The following is a 20,325-nucleotide window of genomic DNA, read 5'->3' on the forward strand; positions in this document are numbered from 1 at the left end:
GGCTCTGGCTTTGGGGGAGGGATCAGGGCTGGGGCAGGAGGGGCTTACCTCGAGCAGCTCCCGCTTAGCAGTGCAGCGGGGGTGTTAAGGCAGCTTCCTCCTCTCCTGGCACCACAGACCATGCTGTGCCCAGAAGCAGCCAGCAGCAGGTTCTCAGCTAATGGGAATGCGGAGCTAGTGCTTGGAGCAGGGGCAGTGCGCAGAACCCTGTGCGCTCCCCCCACTTAGGAGCCGGGCCTGCTGCCGGACACTTCTGGGGCAGGGCGCAGCGCAGTCTGTGGTGCCAGGACAAGCAGGGAGCTGCCTTAGGTCCCCCCCCCCACTGCTCACCTGACCCCCTGCAGCAACGAGACCCAGTGCCCAGTATCCCACTGCCCAGTGCTGGGTCACGACCTGTCGTTTGAAAACCACTGAGCTAGCGAAGAAATTCAGTTATTTTTTATATTTAGACTAAATACAATTTGATGAATAGTATCAACTGAGTTTAATCATATATCAAAACAGCCTTCAGTATCTTGGCCCAACACTGTATATTATTTCTTGTCAATCAATGTGCTCTAAATGCTAGCATAATAGCATAAGTTTTCAGATAGTAGAAAAAAAATAGTGAGTTGAGACAATTTTAAAATCCTAGAATAAACTCTAGCCGTACTCTCTGCTTCATCAACAGGAGCCCAGAGTACTGTACCGCCAACCACCAAGTCAATAGATAGTGTTACTTTAATGACTGTGACCTTGTGTGGCTCTTTGAGCATCTTCTTCACCTTTCTTGAGACTTTTTTTTCTAAGCCACTGTCCTTGCTTTCATCATTTAACACATCACTCAAACCACTTCAATAAAACAGCGATCATGTTGAAGAGAGGTCTCAGAGGACCAGATGACATACCAATTAACAAAGAACACAGAGCCAAATTGTTCTGTGCATCTGACACTCCGAAGGAGAGAAAAGCAGGTAGAGAAGGCTTGAGGGAAGAGAGTTAATATAGACCCAAAATGTCCCCCTAATATTGCTTGATATTATATAAAAATTAGTATTAAAAACCAGTTGTAGATTGGCTTCTAATAATCCTTTACACAAAGCCACAGGTACAATAAAATTTAAGATCTTAGTCTACTAAGAAATTATTCATATTTCAGAGCTTGTTGCTGCTGTTGAGAGCTGGGTGAAACCTTGTTAGGGGTTGAGTTAAAACCACCTTTAGAATAGTAGATGTGAATTAACTATTCACATATATTATATAGAATATGTGAATTAATTAGGGAGGAGGAATAATTCAGTGGTTTGAACATTGGCCTGCTAAACCCAGGGTTGTGAGTTCAATCCTTGTGGAGGTCATTTGGGGCAAAAATTTGTCAGGGATGGTACTTGGTCCTGCTGTGAAGGCAGGGGATTGGACTCAATGACCTTTCAAGGTCCTTTCCAGTTCTAGGAGATAGGCAATCTCCATTAATTTAATTTAAACCCTTTAATTAACACAACTGTAAGCAGAAGACCTCCCCTACCCCTGTGTGAACCTGGTCAGGAGCTTGTGACTGAGTATTGTTTTGAGGAACAGTGAAGATGAGTGGGATAAGAAAATACACACAAACCGAGGTCAGAGAGGCTAATGGTGCAGGCCAAAACATACTGGCTGATCCTGCAAGGAACCCAGGAAGACGTTTTTGGAGTCAGGGACAAAGGCTAACTAAAAGTGCTCTTGGTACTATGAGCAAAAAAAGCTGTTTCCTGCTGATTTCCTCTGTGTACAGAAACACCTGACTTTGTACATTCTTTGTAAATAAACAGAACTGCATAAAAGAAACATCTATCACTCATACCCGCTCTCGATTGTAACCCCCACAGGGGCTGAATTTGGGACTAGTTGCTTAGCTTGAAAAGGGGCAATATGGAACTTCTTCCCACGGACATATATCACTGTATATCCTTCACACTCAGTTAAGGTACTGGTAAATATGTGCTGTAGATGATTTACATCACCCCTGAACCAAAAGTCTACCCTTGTCAAAAATCAATTTATTACAATTTCACTTTAGTCCCCTCCTGTTAACTACACTCGCAGAGAGTATGGTGTGGTGGCACGAACACATTTTGTATCTTTTCCAGAATTCAGAGAGAGCTCCAATGATGTAATCATTGAAAATAGTGGCTTCCAACAGCAGTAAATGAATTAACAGCACTGCATCCCTTGTGACGCATTAGCATATGTCATTATTGTATATTCAGAGCTAGATTTAATCAGCCTTGGAAAAAAGACTGACAAGATCTGAATGCAATAATTCAAAATTAAACACGCAACACATGATGCTCACATTTTTAATCCGGTTAAGTTGAATGATGTGTTTGGCAACAAATTACACACCCATACACAAGTTTTGGTTAACTTCCAGTTCTCTATAGGTGAAATTCTCCCAGATGCCGAGGGCCAGCACAAAGACTGTGTCCCACTTAATCTCTTTCTTGTGCTGGATTTCAGCACCACTGGCTATCTGAACAGGAAGGAATTTCACACTAAGTTAACATTATTTTACATCTAATAAAAGAAAATGAAAGAGCATCTGTAGGATTTTCTTGTCTTAGTCTGCTTATGGAAGAGGATATAAAGCCAGGACAAGTCTTTCTGAGATAAATTCCAAATATCTTAGGGTAGAAATGTTTTCTAGGCACTTAGATGGCGAACAGCGTAGTCTTTATGGAAGTATAGGACAACCTGGAAGCATTGCTGATTCCCACAGAGGCTAGGAGTTTGAGATGAGTGGTGGAAAGAAAGAACAGCAATGGAATTGTGCCAATGATGCTAGATAGGTAAAGCATACAAAGAGTCTAACTAATGGTCTGTTGCTGTAAATCTGGGTGGTCCTTAATAAACACTGTATGTACAATTAACTATGGATATGACTTTTAGTGTGATTGTGTGTGATGACCATGCTGGCACACAAATGCTGGCTCTTCCAAACTTCTGCCTATTTTATTGCTGCCACTTCCAAGTTAGCCTATATTAAAATGAGACAAATTATTTACACGAAGGTTGCCATCACTGTTGCTATATGGGTCAGCCATTAGAAGTTCCTTTGATAAGCTTTGGTCATTGTCATCAGGCAGTTCTCTCCCTCAAAGTATTACTATATTTTAAAACATTCTCAAGTAGAAGAAAAGCGTAAGTGGGTTTTACCCATGAAAGCTGATGCCCTAATAAATGCGTTAGCCTCTAAGGTGCTACGGGACTCCTCGCTGATTTCACTTGATTTGTCAGCTCCTCCTCAAAGGATTGGCAGTTCTAGTCACCTTAAACACTCTAGCTCCTCTGTTGTTTTCAACCCCATAGGGTTCTCACCTTTGCACAGCACTATGAGACTTATGCTTTGAAGATCAGAGGAGTGCTAGTCAGAATATCAGACTATTTACATTGGATCATATTGTGAATGAATTACCAAGATCACACTTCAGAATGTATCTTATGTCTGCAATTACAATCATTCTACCTGACCTTGTTCTCCTTGCATAGCTTTGTTTCAGACACAAATGAAAAGCTGGTTTTTTTTGGTGAACGCCCAATTCAAACAGCATATTCATTCACACAGCGAGAAAGCCGTTCCTCGGACACAAGCTCTCTGACAAGGAACTCCACTGCAGTTCAGGGTTGGTATTTACACAGCTTTACCTCTACATCTCCACAGCCCAATGATGGCCCACCTTAGTGGGCCAGTCTGCACGGACCTATTCAGACCTGGTGTAGAACAACCCCACCGCCATGCAGGGAGAGCAGAGGCGTTCTCCCAATCTCATCATATGTATCCTGCTCCACATACTCGCTCCACAGCCCTACCAAAGTGTCTAACTGGTGTGGTACAGGCTCTCTACACCTAGGTGGATTTGACCACTGAGAACACATCCATTCTAGATACAGCAAAGAAACTTAGCAATGGCTCAGCTTATATACACACAAATGGATCTTTGTTGTAGGGCACATGTCAAAATAATTTCAATCTTAGATTTAATCGTTTAATTCAGTTCTTTCAAAGTGTCTGTATCAGCAAGTTTATCTATTTACATACCTCCATGAAGGAAATCCCTAAACTCCATACATCAGAATGAATCCCATATTGTTCCCCTGAAATCCTTTCAGGCTGAAAGAAAAGAAGGGGGAAAATATCATCATGAGCCTAGACAAACAAACATGCATGTAGCTCTCTTGGAGGGCAGCCACAGGCAAATCAACTAGCTCAGAATTTTGCAGGAATCTTAAAATTCTATTTGTCTAATCTGGAAAATAATGACAATACGAGATTATTCATAAACATGGTACACTTGATTTTTACCTGGGTTCTGCAACGGGGCAAGGGGCATGCCAATCGGGCATGCCATTCTGTACGGCAATGTATCTAGTAAATTGGGCTAACGAATGGGAGCTTGGACTATTTTATTTTAAAAGAAACCAACAGTGGGCACCTGCAGGTTGTAAGACTCCATCAATGGAATGGATTTACTTCTAGTCCAGAATGTGAGGTAAGTACACCATGAGCAAAAATACTGAGTAACGGAATTGAATGGGGTGGGAGGAAGGAGTTTAAAAACCAGACACTGAATTAAACCAAGGTAATTTTGACAGTTGGTAAGTTAATGCTTCAAAAGGGAGTCACATGGTTAGCAGTTTTCTTTTAAAACTCTTCAATTAATACATTAAACAATACAAAAAGATTTCACTCAACACTATTAACAGCCCATTTACAGAAATACAACACTGTAAAATGAAACAGCTAGTTTTTTCTCTGAAAGCTACAATTCAAGCTTTCCAAGGTCAAGTACAGTGTGAAATGCAACAATAAAAGGCTCCATGAGAATTCTCTCCCCGCTGAGCTATTAATTCACCTGTCTAGCCATCTACCTACAAACCACTGGCTGTATTTCTAGCCTCTAATAATCCAGAGACCTTTTCAGAAAACACACTCCCAAATTAGTGCCAGTCCAATGTGTTTGGGGATGTTTACTCTGCACTGCTAATCCCAGGTGGAGGGCTTTTATCACAGCATGAATGTTAAGTAAAAGAACTCAGCGATAGCTATGGTTGGGTGTCTGATCTTTTTATGATATTTTTATAGGGGCAAATGCCCCATCGTGGCCAAAGTTATACTGGCCAAAAAGTGCCGTGGACACTATAATCTATTTAGTTCATGAATCAAATTATAAGCTACACTGGCAAAGGGATCTTTTGCCGATAGAACAGGGCTGGATCCGGTTCCCCAGGGAGCCCCTGGTGGGCCACCACCACTATATTTACTTGTGCTTCTGTGAGTACGGGCAATTGCAGCCCCCGTTGTCTGCAGATTGTGGTTCCTGGCCAATGGGAGCTGCAGGAAGCAGTGTCCCAGTCTGTGCCACTTCCTGCAGTTCCCATTGGCTGGGTTTGGCGATCAGCGGCCAATGGGAGCTGTAGTTGCCTGTACCCGGGCAGGTGCAGGTAAATCTAGAGGTGGCGGCCCACCAGGGCCTAGCTCTGCCAAACTGCCACCATTTTATTGCTCACTCCTGTGGCAGAAGCTCTCTCTACACTAGGAGGGTTTGCCACTAACACTATACCAGCATGACTATACAGGTACACCTTTTCTGGAACACGTTGAACCTCTCTAGTCCAGCACTTTCGGGATCTGACGGCTGCCAAACCAGAGAAATGGCTGGACCACAGGAGGTCAGCATCAAAACCAAGCGCACACTTAGCGGCATTACAACTTGCTGGGCTCCGAGAAGACATTTAGGGATAAATTAGAGCTAAATCACAGCATAGAACACTGAGGCTGCTGTAAACAAATTTTATGGGACCATGGGAAACCCCACGCTGGACCATGGATGTTGCCGGACCAGAGAGTGCCAAGACTAGAAAAATTCAACCTGTATAGACCCTCGCAAAATCAGCTACATCGTTCAATATGGCCATTTTAAATGATCTACTTTCTTTTCATAAAACATAAGGCTTTAAGGTAGTAAAATAATTTATATTTAGAAATACATGGAGTGTTGTGGCAAATAAATATGGTGGCCTTTAAACAAAAACTTGTCACATCCATGAATTACAAATTTAAATTCCTCTGTTAAAATATGGAACAAATATAGTAAGTTAGACGAAAATAAAAAATGAAAGCTACATGTAGTAAAAACATAAAATGTGAAATACAAAGAAGCATCCTGAGCAAGGCGAACTGGAAATCATGTGCGTCTTTGAAATTACTAGAGGCGATCAAAAATTTTTCATCAAAGTTCATCTCCAAATTTGTTCCCTCCCCCAAGTTTCTCAAACAAAAATTTATTTCAGTTGAAATTTTTCATGTTTTAGCAACAACAAAAATCACAGATCAAAATATTTTTGTATGTTTGTTCTGATGGCAAAAAATCCCACTCTTATACTTTTTAAATTGGTGGTCACTGCTATTCCCCTGCCGCACTAGAAAAAACGCAGTGGTTGGGAATAAGGAGTGAACGATGTAAAGGAAAGCATCTCCCCACCTACAAAAATATTAAAAATGTGATTTTTGAAAAAAATTCAAAAAAGGTTTAGGAATATTTATTAAAAAAATTAAAAGTTCTGTATGAAATAAAAAAGTTTATTTGTTTTGAAATGTTTATGTAACATTCTTATCTCAATCACCTCTAGAAAATGACCTTTCCAATACAGACAGTGACATCAAACTGCTTGGTTTGTCCATGCAGTCATGCAGCGGAAAGCTAGGTTAGGTAAAAAGCTCCATGCAAGTTTCGTAAGAGGTTCTCATTTGACTACAGTTTACCATACAATGGTTTACTCTTATGACCCAAAGGAAGACAAAACCAATGAACAATTCAGCTAGTTCTTGATATTGTGAGGCAGGATTTCTGAGCCATTTTCAGATTTGGAGAGAATGTCGCGGTCACACTCATAATCACCCTGACACACACATCTTGTAGCAGGACACCTAACCAGAGGTTTCTCCCCTCAAACACAATGGATGTTACAAATGCAGAACGTTAGCTAATAAGAAAAATCTACTCTAATAAGAAATACAAACTAACAAAGTAAATGAGAACATCTTAATTAAGAATAATGGAATATTTACATAGAATGAATACATCAAATATAGCTATTTAACCAGAACAATTTAACAATACCCCCAGACTCAGTGTTTGTTAGGCATATTTTAAGATCTAGAGACTAATAACTCAGCAACACAAGAGGGCACTCCTTCAACCATCAGGATACAATAATAGAGGTTTAGAGACTGTTTCCATGCGTATATCTTACAAGTTTGATTTGTAAGATCTATCTCTTCCTTTTATTTTGAAAGTATTGCAGATCTTCAATGCAATGGCCCTAACAGTAGTGTTATAGTGGGGAACACTTAGATGACTTTGCCCATCAAAATCAAGGTAAAATTGTTACCCTGCATCGGTGTTCCCCGTAAGCCATGCACCTGTGCAGACACTCTGGAGAGATTCCAATGCTACCCAGCTGATTAGCAGAGCATCTGCAGCTAGGTTTTTTTTCCCCTACTAGTGGTGCACATTCACATGTTTCAGTGCACATACACATTTATTCCACAGACAAAAATCCACACATCGATTAAAAAGATTAGAGAGAACATTGCCTTGCAAACAAACAGACTACGAAAAAGGTTAAGGCTAGCTATATGTTACATATCCTTGACTATGTTTTTTGGTCTAAATACCTTTCTATTTAGCAGTTATAGAGGAGTTAATGTTTTATTAAACATTCAAAAGCCCACATGCCAGGTGTAAAATGCCAGTTACTGTTAGGAAAAAAAATACAAAATTATTGAATAATCCTATATCCTTAAAAATATTCAAAATATGAATAGAACAATATTTAAACACTGGAGATATTAATTATGAAAGCAAGTCAGCACTGAATTAAACTACTGGGTATCTTTCTTAACATTAACATTCGCAACAACTGTGGACATGAGAGTTCAAAATTCACAGGATGATGCTAAATATTGCACAGTTTATGCACATTTTAGAATTTTCTAATAATAAAATAGATGGTGAGTTTTCAAAGAGACAGCATGGTTCCTATCTGCCTGCAAAACGCACTTCAAACAATTCATGTCCATGTATAAAATTCCTAACGATATACACCCGTACTATATTTTTATATATGTTTCAACTGAACGACCAAATTCCGAGTACTGATTTATTTGAGAGAGAGAGATTTTTGTGCCAGTAACCAAGACAAGAAGCTTATGTTAAAATAGGACTACAAAACACACATCTCTGTGAACACGGGTGCATTCAGGTGAACATGCGTGGGTGTTTTAAATTCCTCAAAACAGAGTCCACTGAATATTCAAAAACACCACCACCACCACTGAAGCAGGAGCACAAAATAGTTACATCTGTTCATCTAGTCCCATGTTTTGAAGTGTTACATAACATTGTTTTGCTTTCATACTTCCACGCCAAAATACGTGGTCTTGCTTCCTGGTACAAAACACACGGTTTCAAATTTGATGACTGGCAACAACTCACTTCAGAAGCAAAGCAATTTTAATACATGAAATCTGATACATTATAAAATATTGTGACTCCTCTCATTTTCAATTAACAGATGGACGCATCACATTCATCCATAAACAATAAGAAAAAAGTAATTTCTTTAATGTACACCTGGGAAGAAGAACGGTAATCTGGATTTGTTCATTAAACGAATAATACAATTTAATTATTAGAGCTATTTAAAGCCACTCTCAGAATAAGCGCTGAGTTAGAGAAGTGGAGTCATTTGAAAGGTTTGGGAGTTTTTTGCAATCACAGTATTTCAGGTCTTCTAGAAGCTGAAGCTTTAGCAATCAGTAGGCCTGGGTATCAAAAGTGATAAATTTGACTTGTTTTAAATTTTCCCCATATCTAATATTCTGATCACACAGCGTGGTTTAAGCCTTGTTAGGATGGTGACATGATTGTTTCAGAGGCTGAATGATGTGCACTTCTTGGCTAGAAAAACACTTAGCAAATAAATGGACTGCCTGCTTGTTATCTGCTAACAAGGACATAAGAAAAATATATAAAAGCAATTAAAGGTCACAGATTTCTCCCCCTCTTCCCTTCCATCTTCTGGAATTTGAAAGGACAAATCTAGGCATTTTGTACTACAGTATTGTTTGCAGGTTGTCCTTTAAAAAGCGTAGGATCTATTTTCCCATTTATTTTTACATATGAGAACAAATTTTCTGCCAAAACTACATTTTAAACACTAGACAAGGACTCCACCCTAATTGTGAGTTCTCAACTGATGTACCAAAGTTTTCATACGCTACAAAATGGGCAGGTGCAATCACTCATATTAACCTTGGTAAAGACAAACATTCATTTGCTGTAAACTCTCCATATTATTTATGCCATCTAGGGTTGCCAGATGGTTTCAGAAAAAATACCAAACAACCAAACAACCAAACAACCAAAGTGTCCCCTTTATATGTGTGGTGAGGCTTTTTGGCCCTAACAGGTTGCTGGCGGCTGCCCGCCATCTTGTCTCCCTATACAGGGCCGGACAGCTCCACTGTGGAACCCGGTGAGCACTAGGGTTTATCAGGCTGCCTCCATATTGAGCCGGACAGCCTGGGATTTTCACCTCCTGGCCAGGAAAATATCAGAAAGTACCTGACATTTTAGGTGTCCGGTATTTTCTGAATTTTTTACCAGACAGAAGGCGAAAATACCTATCTGTCCGGTTCAATACGGGACACCTGGCAACCCTAGGGCCATCATGTTATTTATTTAATTTTAAACCTAATGTTTTCAATGGAATTGGCATCACTTAAACTGACAATCAAATCTGTTTAATATACCACAGAAGTCCTCAGAAAGAAAAATGATAAAAGTTTGCTAATCTGATTTAAAATGAATAAAAATATATACTGTAGCCTGTAGACAAAACATACATATAACCTCATCACAGCATGTACATTTTCTTGGTTAAATGGAAAAACAATGAATGAAAGTGAGAAACACTGAAATCATGAAAGTTAATGGTTTAGCGGTATAATACTTGTGTTCTCTAGTCATTTCCTATATTACAAAATAATCTTTGTCACTGAGGTTAACTAAGGTGGATGCTCCAACTTTGCATTTTCACACAAACATTTCACAAACATTTTCAAACTGAACCATGACTAGATCTCATAGAAAGTGTTTTAGGCAAGCAAAGCACTTAAGCACACATTTTTCGATCCATTGAAGTCAATGGGACGAAAGCACATGCTTAAATGTTTGCTGAAGTGACATAGAACTCTGGTTCCCAAACTGTGAGCAACAATGGACCATTGGTGATCCGCCAAGCACATACTGGCTACACATGGAGAGCAAGCTGTTTATATTGTATTAGCTCTCCTCTTTTTGTTCTCAGCTTTTTGTTCCATTCAAGACAACTAAAAATACATTAAATAAGTACTTTCCCAGTATTATTTTTCTGTATCAGCAATTTCTGCCACTATCATAGATATGCTGTCTGATCACAAGTAGGAGGGGAGCTGGTCTGTGTGATGGCGAAGGGGAACAGTTTCGATGGGACATGCTCTATTAAGATGCAAAGAGGAAGAAATTTAAGAAAACCCCTGATTTAAAATATATCCTACATCACATAGAACAAAGCAATATACAAAGACTTCTGTTGAAATGTTATTTCTGCATAAATTTACTTACCGCCATATAAGCATTTGTTCCAACATACGTCTTGGCTATAGAATTCACCAGCTATCAGACAAAACAGTCTGTTAGAACCATATAAAGATAATGTGGAAATAAAATGGGCAATTATTCCTCATTTAACCTACAATAATCATTTCTATAAATCAACTAAAAATTATGTAAAAGGGAACAAATTTATCTACAAAGGCATTAAAAATGATTAAATCTGTCTTTCCTTTTGAAAGTACGTTCCAATTTAAACTGAGCACTGCAATACAGTTTATAGCAGATAACCTTAAAACAATTCCGTTAAACAGGATGCTTATAGCTTTAGTACCCCCCAAACCAGTCTGATATAAAAAGTCAATTTGAAGAAGGATTGAACACAGTCATTTTTCAGTCAGCTGGCTCAAGATGTGAATAAAGCCACATTCATTACTAGAACGCAACGAGCACTAAATACGCTGGAGGGACAACAGACTTTGACAACTTATAATACAACGCTGACCTTCTCTTTGGTCCTCATGTTTGGCGGAGAGAAAAGGTGGCTGCAATTCAAATCAACATCACAGCAAGCTCATGGGTCACTATCGCAGAGGATCTCCAGGGAGGCCCAAAATGGAAATTAATTAAAATTTGTGCTGCCCATTGTAAAGGCCCAACACTATTGTTGCTACCAATATTAATTTTTATTGTGGGCCAGTTGGGCTCCCCAGACACATCTCTCACTCTGCCCTCCCTTTTGTCTGGCCAAAACGCTTTCATATCGAAGCTGCATATCAATGAAGTTTGCTATTCGTAAGTAGTAATTACAATATCAGCAGTTTTTACTGTCATTAAACAATGAACAATCATATTCTGATGAAGGAAAGTCGCTTGGAGATTACAAATGAATAACACTCTCCCAGCCGAGGCGAGTTTGCTGTGGGCCTGTTTGTCTTGCAGCCAGGTGATTTAATTTTTCAGGGGGAAAAAAAAAAAGGAGCAGGCAAATATTCAAGGGGATGGGTACCTGGGTGCTAACTCCAAAGTCGCAGAGCTTCACTTGTCCCCGTGTGTTCACCAACATGTTAGAGGGTTTCACATCTGCCAGAAAGGGACAAAATAGGGCTTTCAAACAAGTTATTCTGTATATGTTGTTTTTAGATAAAGATAAACATGTACCCTCATCATGATAGGGTTTTAATAGCCAATATTTCAAATAGACATTTTAAATGTCATCTCTTTGACTGGCAATACTCTTCAGCATTACCCTACTTCCGCACTGAGACTGGATTCCAATCATTTAAACCTCCGTTCTATTCTAAGCCTCTTATAATCCCGATATTGATCCCCTTGTCTCTTCCATGGCTTGAATTTCAAGCAGTGGTAACAAGATTTTTTTTAAATTTATTACTTGTGCCTGCGTGTACACACTATACACCCTCACCCCCATAGCGTGCGTGTTCGTGTTCTCTCTCTCTCTCTCTCTCTCTCTCTCTCTCTCATACTCCCTCCCCAAATACACTTGCACAGTTTAGCCCTGATTCTGCAGCCCGATCCACACATGGTGGACTGTATGCCTACACAGAGCCTTACTGGAGTCAACACTGATCTGCCTGCCCAGCTGCATTACAGGCCTAGCGCTCCCCTCCCATCATCTCAATGCTCTCATGTAAGTGAACTGCCACAAGCACACCGAAATGCACTGCTAATCCCACAGAGAAATACACCAATAACCACACTAAAAGAACCACCCATCAATGCAGAGATTATAATGTTAACATTCTGTGACATGAAATAAAAGTAGATCAAGATTACATTGACTACTGTACATTCTACCTGTAGATAAACTAATTTTTTCCTGTACCGGATCCACTGTAGTGCACATCTTACCATTCCAGAGACGCTGGCCAGAATACATGATAAATACTTGGTACAATGCTGATCAAAAACGTGCAGAGATTAGAGTACAGTGGACATGTCTAATGGCTGCTTTCTCATGGCATTATGAATAAAAAGTAGAAGCTTTTCATTGCCGTCTTCAAAAGTGAACAGTAGTTGGGTGCAGATGGATGAAAACCAACTCCGAGAGAACCTAATTTTGTTTATCATTAAGTTGGGCTTTGTTTAGCAGATGTTTTCTGGGTATCACAGTAGCTTGCTTAATTTGTCTTTGTAATGTAAAGTATATAACTTCAATTAACAAGCTGATTAAATGCTCTGATGTCTGGGACAAAAATAAAGCTTTTATTTATTTATTTATTTATCTATATCTATATATAGATTTAGATATATATATAAAAGGGGAGTGCCTTCAATAATTTGTCTATCTTCTCTATGTTTTAAGATACTATTAATAACATTAGTGTATTTGCAATCTTCTCTCCCTGGTACCCCAAACTCAACATCACGCAACTCCATCATGTCACAGCTTCAAGGGCACAGTTCTTATTTCACATAATCCTTATTTCAACTGTATAGATTAAACTTGCCTGCTACACACTTAATGATTTTTCACCTACCTCACTAGCACGTGAGACAAAATACTGATTTAAAACTACCTATGCAGTCGGAAGAACCTCAGTCTTCTTTCAACCAACATTTTTTTTCTAATACAAATTTTGGGAAGACTCAAGTATTGTCTGTTTGTGACAATCCATTAAACTATATACAATTCTCTACTGCAGGATGACCACTCTCAATTTAACTAGGCCTGGAGTGTCACCAACATGCCTCTGTTATGACTGTCTAAGAAGAACAGTAGAATAATCCTATTCATTATGTTTAACTGTCTTCTGAAAAAATGTCAACAGACATATCTACCTAGTATTTTAAAGCCATGGTGCCTAACACGCTAGCCACTAGTCACATATGGCTATTTGGCCGGTTAAGTATGGCTAGTTCACTCTAATGGCTATTGCTTCAGAACTGGTTGGACACAATTGATTTAAAGGCTTCTATAAATTGAATATTTAAACAAATAATTGCCATAAAGCTCACTGGCTCCAGAGATCTCCCAGAAATCTTGGCAGAGAATTTCATTTAATGAGATATCATGTATTCACAGTGCGTGTGTGGGGAATCACACAATTAGTAAATTAATCTTTTTTATTTTTTTAAACCACTTCAGTTAATAGGTTAAATTTTGTTTTTAGAAAAAAACCAAATGTGCATAAATAATGTTATCGTGCACCATCTGCTTGTCATTAATATTACCGTTGAGAAGTGGAAGAATTTAAACAAGAGCCAAAAGGGGTCATTATGCTCCCTTAACTAGTGCTTGCTTAATACATATGATTTGTGGGAAGTATCATTATGGGGAATGAATACATTCTATTTATGATATTTCTGCCTATGCCGTTTCACCTTTCTCTAGATAAATGGGACACATGTGCTCTTACTTACCAGTTAATAGAACTGTCAGAGAATCAGGAAGCTGAATACTGAACATTTAGTCATCTTATTCAATAGCAAACAGATTAATTATTTTGAATAACATGGATTTGTAAAAAACCTAGTATCTTGATTTTTACTGCCTTTGACAAATACAATACTCTAAAGTTCAAGGAAGATGAGAAGTGCAAAAACACCATTTTAGCTATGGACAGCTCTCAATACATTATTTTTAACAATAATAAAGCAGATGAAACAACAAAAGTAGTCTCTCTGTACTGACCTTATTAGCCTCCTTTCTTCAGAGGCAATTGTTTTTTCCTAAACGTGAGTGGCACATGAGAGTGCATATGTATTTGACAGGCACTAGAGTACATGGTGATAGAGCCATTTAATTTATCTAAACAAGCAAACAAACAAAACCCCCCAATACTCCAATGCACACATTACCTTAAACTAGGTAGTAGCCTTTATTCTACAAGCGTTACTCATTTCTTTGGCAAAGATGAATTCATGTAACTGCTGGACAACGTAACCTGTTGCCATGCGTATTGTTAGAGCTACTGCAACTAATGACAGTAATCAGCGACCAGATGACCAGAGTTTAGAATGTGCAGACCCAAAATGACTAGGGGAGAAGGGGGAAGGAAAAAAAGGAGGAGGGGCGGAAAACAAGGAGCAGAGGTTATGAAAAAATCAAAGGGAAAAACAGGAAGGCAGAAGGGTGTCTGCATATCTTAAACTCAAAACTCCAGTTATCTGAAGAAGTGGGCTGTGCCCACAAAAGCTCATATCACCATCTACATGTTTTGTTAATCTAGAAAGTGCTACCAGACCAATTTTTGTTTTTTAAGTTTATCCTGTACAGAGTAACTCAGCTATCCCCTGGAGCTTTATACCCACTGTACATACTGGTAAACCAAGGCCCAACCTAGTTAAGACTGGTAAGTCTAACTTCAGTACCGGGCAAATTAGTCGAAACAATAGTAAAGAATAAAATTGTGAAGCATGTAGAAGAACATAATTTGTTGGACAAAAGTCAACATGGTGTCTGTAAAGGGAAATCCTGTCTTACTAATCTATTAGAGTTCTTTGAAGGGGTTAACAAACATGCGGACAAGGGGGATCCAGTAGATATAGTATACTTGGATTTTCAGAAAGCCTTTGACAAGGTCCCTCACCAAAGGCTCTTGTGTAAATTACATGGCCATGGGATAAGAGGGAAGCTCCTTTCTTGGACTGAGAACTGGTTAAAAGACAGGAAACAAAGGGTAGGAATAAATAGTAAATTTTCAGATTGGAGAGGGGTAACTAGTGGTGTACCCCAAGGGTCAGTCCTGGGATCAATCCTTTTCAACTTATTCATAAATGATCTGGAGAAAGGGATAAGCAGTGAGGTAGTAAAGTTTGCAGATGATACCAAACTGTTTAGGATAGTCAAGACAGAAGCAGACTGTGAGGGACTCCAAGAAGATCTCACCAAACTGAGTGATTGGGCAACAAAATGGCAAATGAAAGTTAATGTGGATAAGTGTAAAGTAATGCACATCGGGAAAAATAACCCCAACTATACGTACAGTATGATGGGGGCTAATTTGGCTACGACAAATCAGGAAAGAGATCTTGGAGTTATCGTGGACAGTTCTCTGAAAACTTCCACATAGAGTGCAGCGGCGGTCAAAAAGGTAAATAGGATGCTAGGAATTATTAGGAAAGGGATAGAAAATAAGACCCAGAATATCTTACTGCCCCTGTATAAAACTATGGTACGTCCACATCTTGAATACTGTGTACAGATGTGGTCTCCTCACCTCAAAAAGATATTTTGGCCTTGGAAAGGGTTCAGAAAAGGGCAACTAAAATGATTAGGGGTTTGGAACGGGTCCCATATGAGGAGAGGCTAAAGAGACTGGGACTTTTCAGTTTAGAAAAGAGGAGACTGAGGGGGGATATGATAGAGGTATATAAAATCATGAGTGGTGTGGAGAGGGCTGATAAAGAAAAGTTATTTATTAGTTCCCATAATAGAAGAACTAGAGGACACCAAATGAAATTAATGGGTAGCATTAAAACTAATAAAAGGAAGTTCTTCTTCACACAGTGTGTTGTCAACCTGTGGAACTCCTTGCCAGAGGAGGCTGTGAAGGCTAGGACTATAATAGAGTTTAAAGAGAAGCTGGATAAATTCATGGAGGTTAGGTCCATAAAAGGCTATTAGCCAGGGGATAAAATGGTGTCCTTGGCCTCTGTTTGTCAGAGGCTGGAGAGGGATGGCAGGAGACAAATCGCTTGATCATTGTCTTCGGTCCATCCTCTCTGGGGCACCTGGTGTTGGCCACTGTCGGTAGACAGGATACTGGGCTAGATGGATCTTTGGTCTGACCCAGTACGGCCATTCTTATGTTATTATGTAAGAAATTTGTCTACACTCATTCTGAGTCAGTAAAAGAATCAGAAAAACCAGAAATCCTAATTGTTGGTCATCTCTGGGTAAGATCTTCAAATGGACTTGCGTCCCATTTTCAAAAGAGGCACAATTATGCAGGCCCAGTTAAATATCCATTCATCCAGATTAAGGATTTGTAATGAGTACTCAAATTGGAAGGTCTTACTCACTTTCTAGATAACATCATAATACTTCCATAGAAGGGATATAGTATTCAGACATGTATGTTGTTTATACTGAAACAACACACATGAAATATATATAGCCCAAAACATACTCACATAATATTTTTATTATGTATACTTCTCCTTAATGAGCATGCTCCAGAGAAAATAAGATATGCCATTTGGATATAATGTATACTCTCTGTACGTTAGTCTTGAACTGAATGGACTTGGTTTCCTATTTCTGCCAACTTTGACTTTGTGCAATATTAGAACAGTTTGATTGCTAATGTTGTGTTAAATCTACATTCATTTCTCATTACCCTTCCCTTTCTATTCTTTATCCTGAGGGGAAGAGAGAGCAGTTATCATTGGGCCAGTCTCACATCTTCCAAAGATGTGGTATAGGTGTTAATCTTTTGTTTACGTTTGATGTGGGTAATGACGACTATGACTACCGTGTTAGATTCATTAATATGCATGACTACCACCTCATTAATCACAAGGTATGTTTTGAAGCTAAGCTGCAGTAGTTACTGAAATGTCTGATCTGGAATAAAAGACTTGCTCATTATTTGTTTCCTTTCCTTTTATCCATCCGCTAGTCAGAAACGGCATGTTTGCTATACTGTATTATGCATTTTTTTCCCCATGAAGACCACTTCTCCACCTTGATTCTACTGTGGAATTTTTTGACTCTTTAGTCCATAAGAGTCTTCTATGTGGCACATTTTACACATGATGGCGAAGAAGTCAAGGTTAATTTTTCTTCCATTTACCTAATGCATTAAATCCTACACATAGCTCATGACTAGTAAGAAATAAATATGTATTCTGATTTGTACTTCACTACTCTGTATCCATTTACAAAGATCTAGAGCAGGGGTCTCCAAACTACGGCCTGCGGGCCGGATGCGGCCCGCGAGGCCCTCTCATCCGGCCCGTGGAGACCTTTTTGTCTGGCCTCGCCTTCTTCCGCGTGCCGGCGAGATTATCCCTGAGGCGCTTGAGTCCGAGCATTGGTGTCAGCGGGAGAAACGGATTCGCAGGCGGCTGCGCGAGGCCCCAGCGCGTGCACGGGACAGCAGGTAGCCCAGGTCAGGGACGGCTCCGCGTGCCGCTTGGCCGGGCGGGCGAAAAAGGGGGGTCTCGAAGGCGGGCTCCGGATCAGACCCGGCGGCAGAGGATCGCGGGAGGCTGGACGGAGGGGAGGAAACCCGACGGTGGTTTCTCAGGGGCTAGGAGCGAGGGGCTACTTCTCTGGGGGCGGGGCTGAGGAGCTGGTGCCCATTGCAGCAGGCGGTCTGGTTGCTGTGGCACAGTGATAACGTGTCTGCTTTCAAACCAGCTTTTCCCATTAAAATGCATGCCCCTTGTTCCATGAGGCTATGTTACAAATTGTCACCTCATTCCCTGCATGATAGGAGAGCGATCACATCTCTTCAAGTGTGAGTGTCTTAGGCTGAACATATTGAACCACCCCCAATTTCAAACAGTGATTTCTAAAGCCAGAAATGTCTGCTATTTTGGCATCCAGGAAACAATTTCACCATTCACACTAATACAGGTGTTCATGTGTAGTGTATCAATGTGTTATTAAATAATAACTGAATAAAATAGTATTAAATAAATAATTTAAAACAACATCCATTTTTTGATTGGTTTTTATTTGGACCTCAACTGTGTAGTCGGCCCCCGAACTGCTGTTTGATAGTTAATGCGGCCCTCGGGCAGAAAAGTTTGGAGACCCCTGATCTAGAGCATGCATGCCCGCATGCACGTACGTGTTTAAAGTGTCTTGAGGGAACACTGCGGCCCGTAGGATGTTACTTAGGATTTGTCTTCACTACATGGCGGATTGACACTGCAGCGATCGATCCACCGGCAATCAATTTATCGTGTCTGTACAGATGTGATAAATTGAACTCCGAGTGCTCTCCTGTCGACTCTGGTACTCCACCGGTATGAGAAGAGTAACCCCCACTGACCTTACAATGTGGCAGACATCGCGGTAAATGTGTCGACTTCAGCTATGCTATTTGTAGATTAGCTGTGTAGGGAGGTGTACTGTAGACTAGGCCTCAGCCTCCCACATGGTTTTTCATAGCTTGGATTTTATTTGGAGCAAACTAGGAATAGATCAAGCCCAGCAAATTCTAAACTGAGAAAAAGGATGAGTCTGTATTTTATAGCTTGGATTTTAGTTGGAGCAAACTAGGAATAGATCAAGCCCAGCAAATTCTAAACTGAGAAAAAGGATGAGTCTGTATGTTTCTCTGTGGATGTTTTCTGGAAGCACGAAGGCACTTTCCATTCTAAGTAAACTGGCCACGTTTAATCAATACTCTGTACACCTTTTAATCAGTCCAATGAAAGTTCTGGAACATTATGTTGAAGTCACAGTTAACTGGGCAGGGAAAAAAAATTGATTCAGCTTCTAAGCTCAAAGCAGAAGAAAGGCATACAAATATTATACTGACAGTGTTTGTGCTTGACTATCAATGTTATTGGTTATCTGAAAGGCCACCTAACAATTCATTAGGCACACAACTCATTTTAAAATTAGTCTTTAAAACAATCTTTTGCTCTAGTTCATCGGGGAAGCGGCTAAGCAATGGCTTCTCACATCGACTTCATAAATTGGCCATTATGGGAACAGTTCTACTGTCAGTGAACTGGCATTGTTTTGTATGCTGGGTACATGACACAGAGTTTTCAGTTTTTGCACCTTTTACATTCCCTTTTTGCTCTTGCAAGAGGACATCCTGTTAATTCCATGCTTCTGACGAAACTCCGAATGAAAGGTAAAATTTCTAAATAAATTATCCAGAGGAAAAAAGTCATCCTCAGTAAACTGATTCAAATGTAAACACGATTAAAAAAAAGCTTCATTTCCTCCAGGAAGAGGACAAGAAACGAATAAAAAACCCAGCAGCCGTAGGCGCCTTTGAAAATCCTGACTAATCTCTTAGTATTCAAAGATACTTTTCCACTGTAGCTACTAAAATACACATTCCACTCTTCTCCAAACAGCGTACTATTAACATCCTCTCGCTTCCACATGAATGTCTCTGATAAAGCAGCACCCTTTGGCAGGGAGGGCACAAAAAACATTCATTGAGAAATTAGGATTGCGAATCTGATAAACATTAACAAGAGCTCAATTTTTATTATTGCTATTGCATCCAACTGTGCTAAGCATATACAAACATCTCAACAAAGAGATGGCCCTGCCTAAAAGAGTTTACAATCTGATTTCAAAGTTCCTGTTTAAAGGAGAAACTCTGAATTTAGATTACTCATTTCTCCCCTAGTTGATACTTTCTTTTATCCTCCCTTTAATCCCAAATAATGTCTGCTACTGTACCCTCCAACTGTGCACCAGGACTGAGTGAGCAGATGGGTTAAATTAAGCAGCATTGTGAGCAACATTAGATCTGTAGCTGTTACTTTCAGACACTTTGGTACCATTATAAACACAAAGAGTTTTCTTCTCGTTTGCCAAAGTACTTGTTACTTAACCCTTTTCTTGTTCTCCAGCAGGTGTATGCTCAGCATCTGCCATAGTCTGCCAGTTTATGCTTTGCATTTGAATGACCTGGTACATATGAATGAATTTATATTACTAAGAAAATCTAAAAGTGGCAAGAAGGTGAAAATAAAAAAATAA

The 20,325-nt window shown here is 39.7% G+C and overlaps 1 protein-coding gene across 4 annotated transcripts in view; it reads right to left on the reverse strand.

The window, feature by feature from the left end:
- Positions 1-20,325, reverse strand: part of MAP2K5 (mitogen-activated protein kinase kinase 5) — a 206,095-nt gene that overhangs the window by 94,925 nt on the left and 90,845 nt on the right. For all 4 annotated transcript variants that reach the window (XM_075896856.1, XM_075896855.1, XM_075896857.1 and 1 more), the window contains 3 exons: positions 11,683-11,756; positions 10,686-10,736; positions 4,055-4,126 (listed from right to left, as the gene is read on the reverse strand). In XM_075896856.1, coding sequence (XP_075752971.1) covers positions 4,055-4,126; positions 10,686-10,736; positions 11,683-11,756 — 197 coding nt within the window. The remainder of the gene's footprint in view (positions 1-4,054; positions 4,127-10,685; positions 10,737-11,682; positions 11,757-20,325) is intronic.

The sequence above is a fragment of the Pelodiscus sinensis genome, chromosome 14 (assembly GCF_049634645.1).
Source record: "Pelodiscus sinensis isolate JC-2024 chromosome 14, ASM4963464v1, whole genome shotgun sequence".
Taxonomy (NCBI): domain Eukaryota; kingdom Metazoa; phylum Chordata; order Testudines; family Trionychidae; genus Pelodiscus; species Pelodiscus sinensis.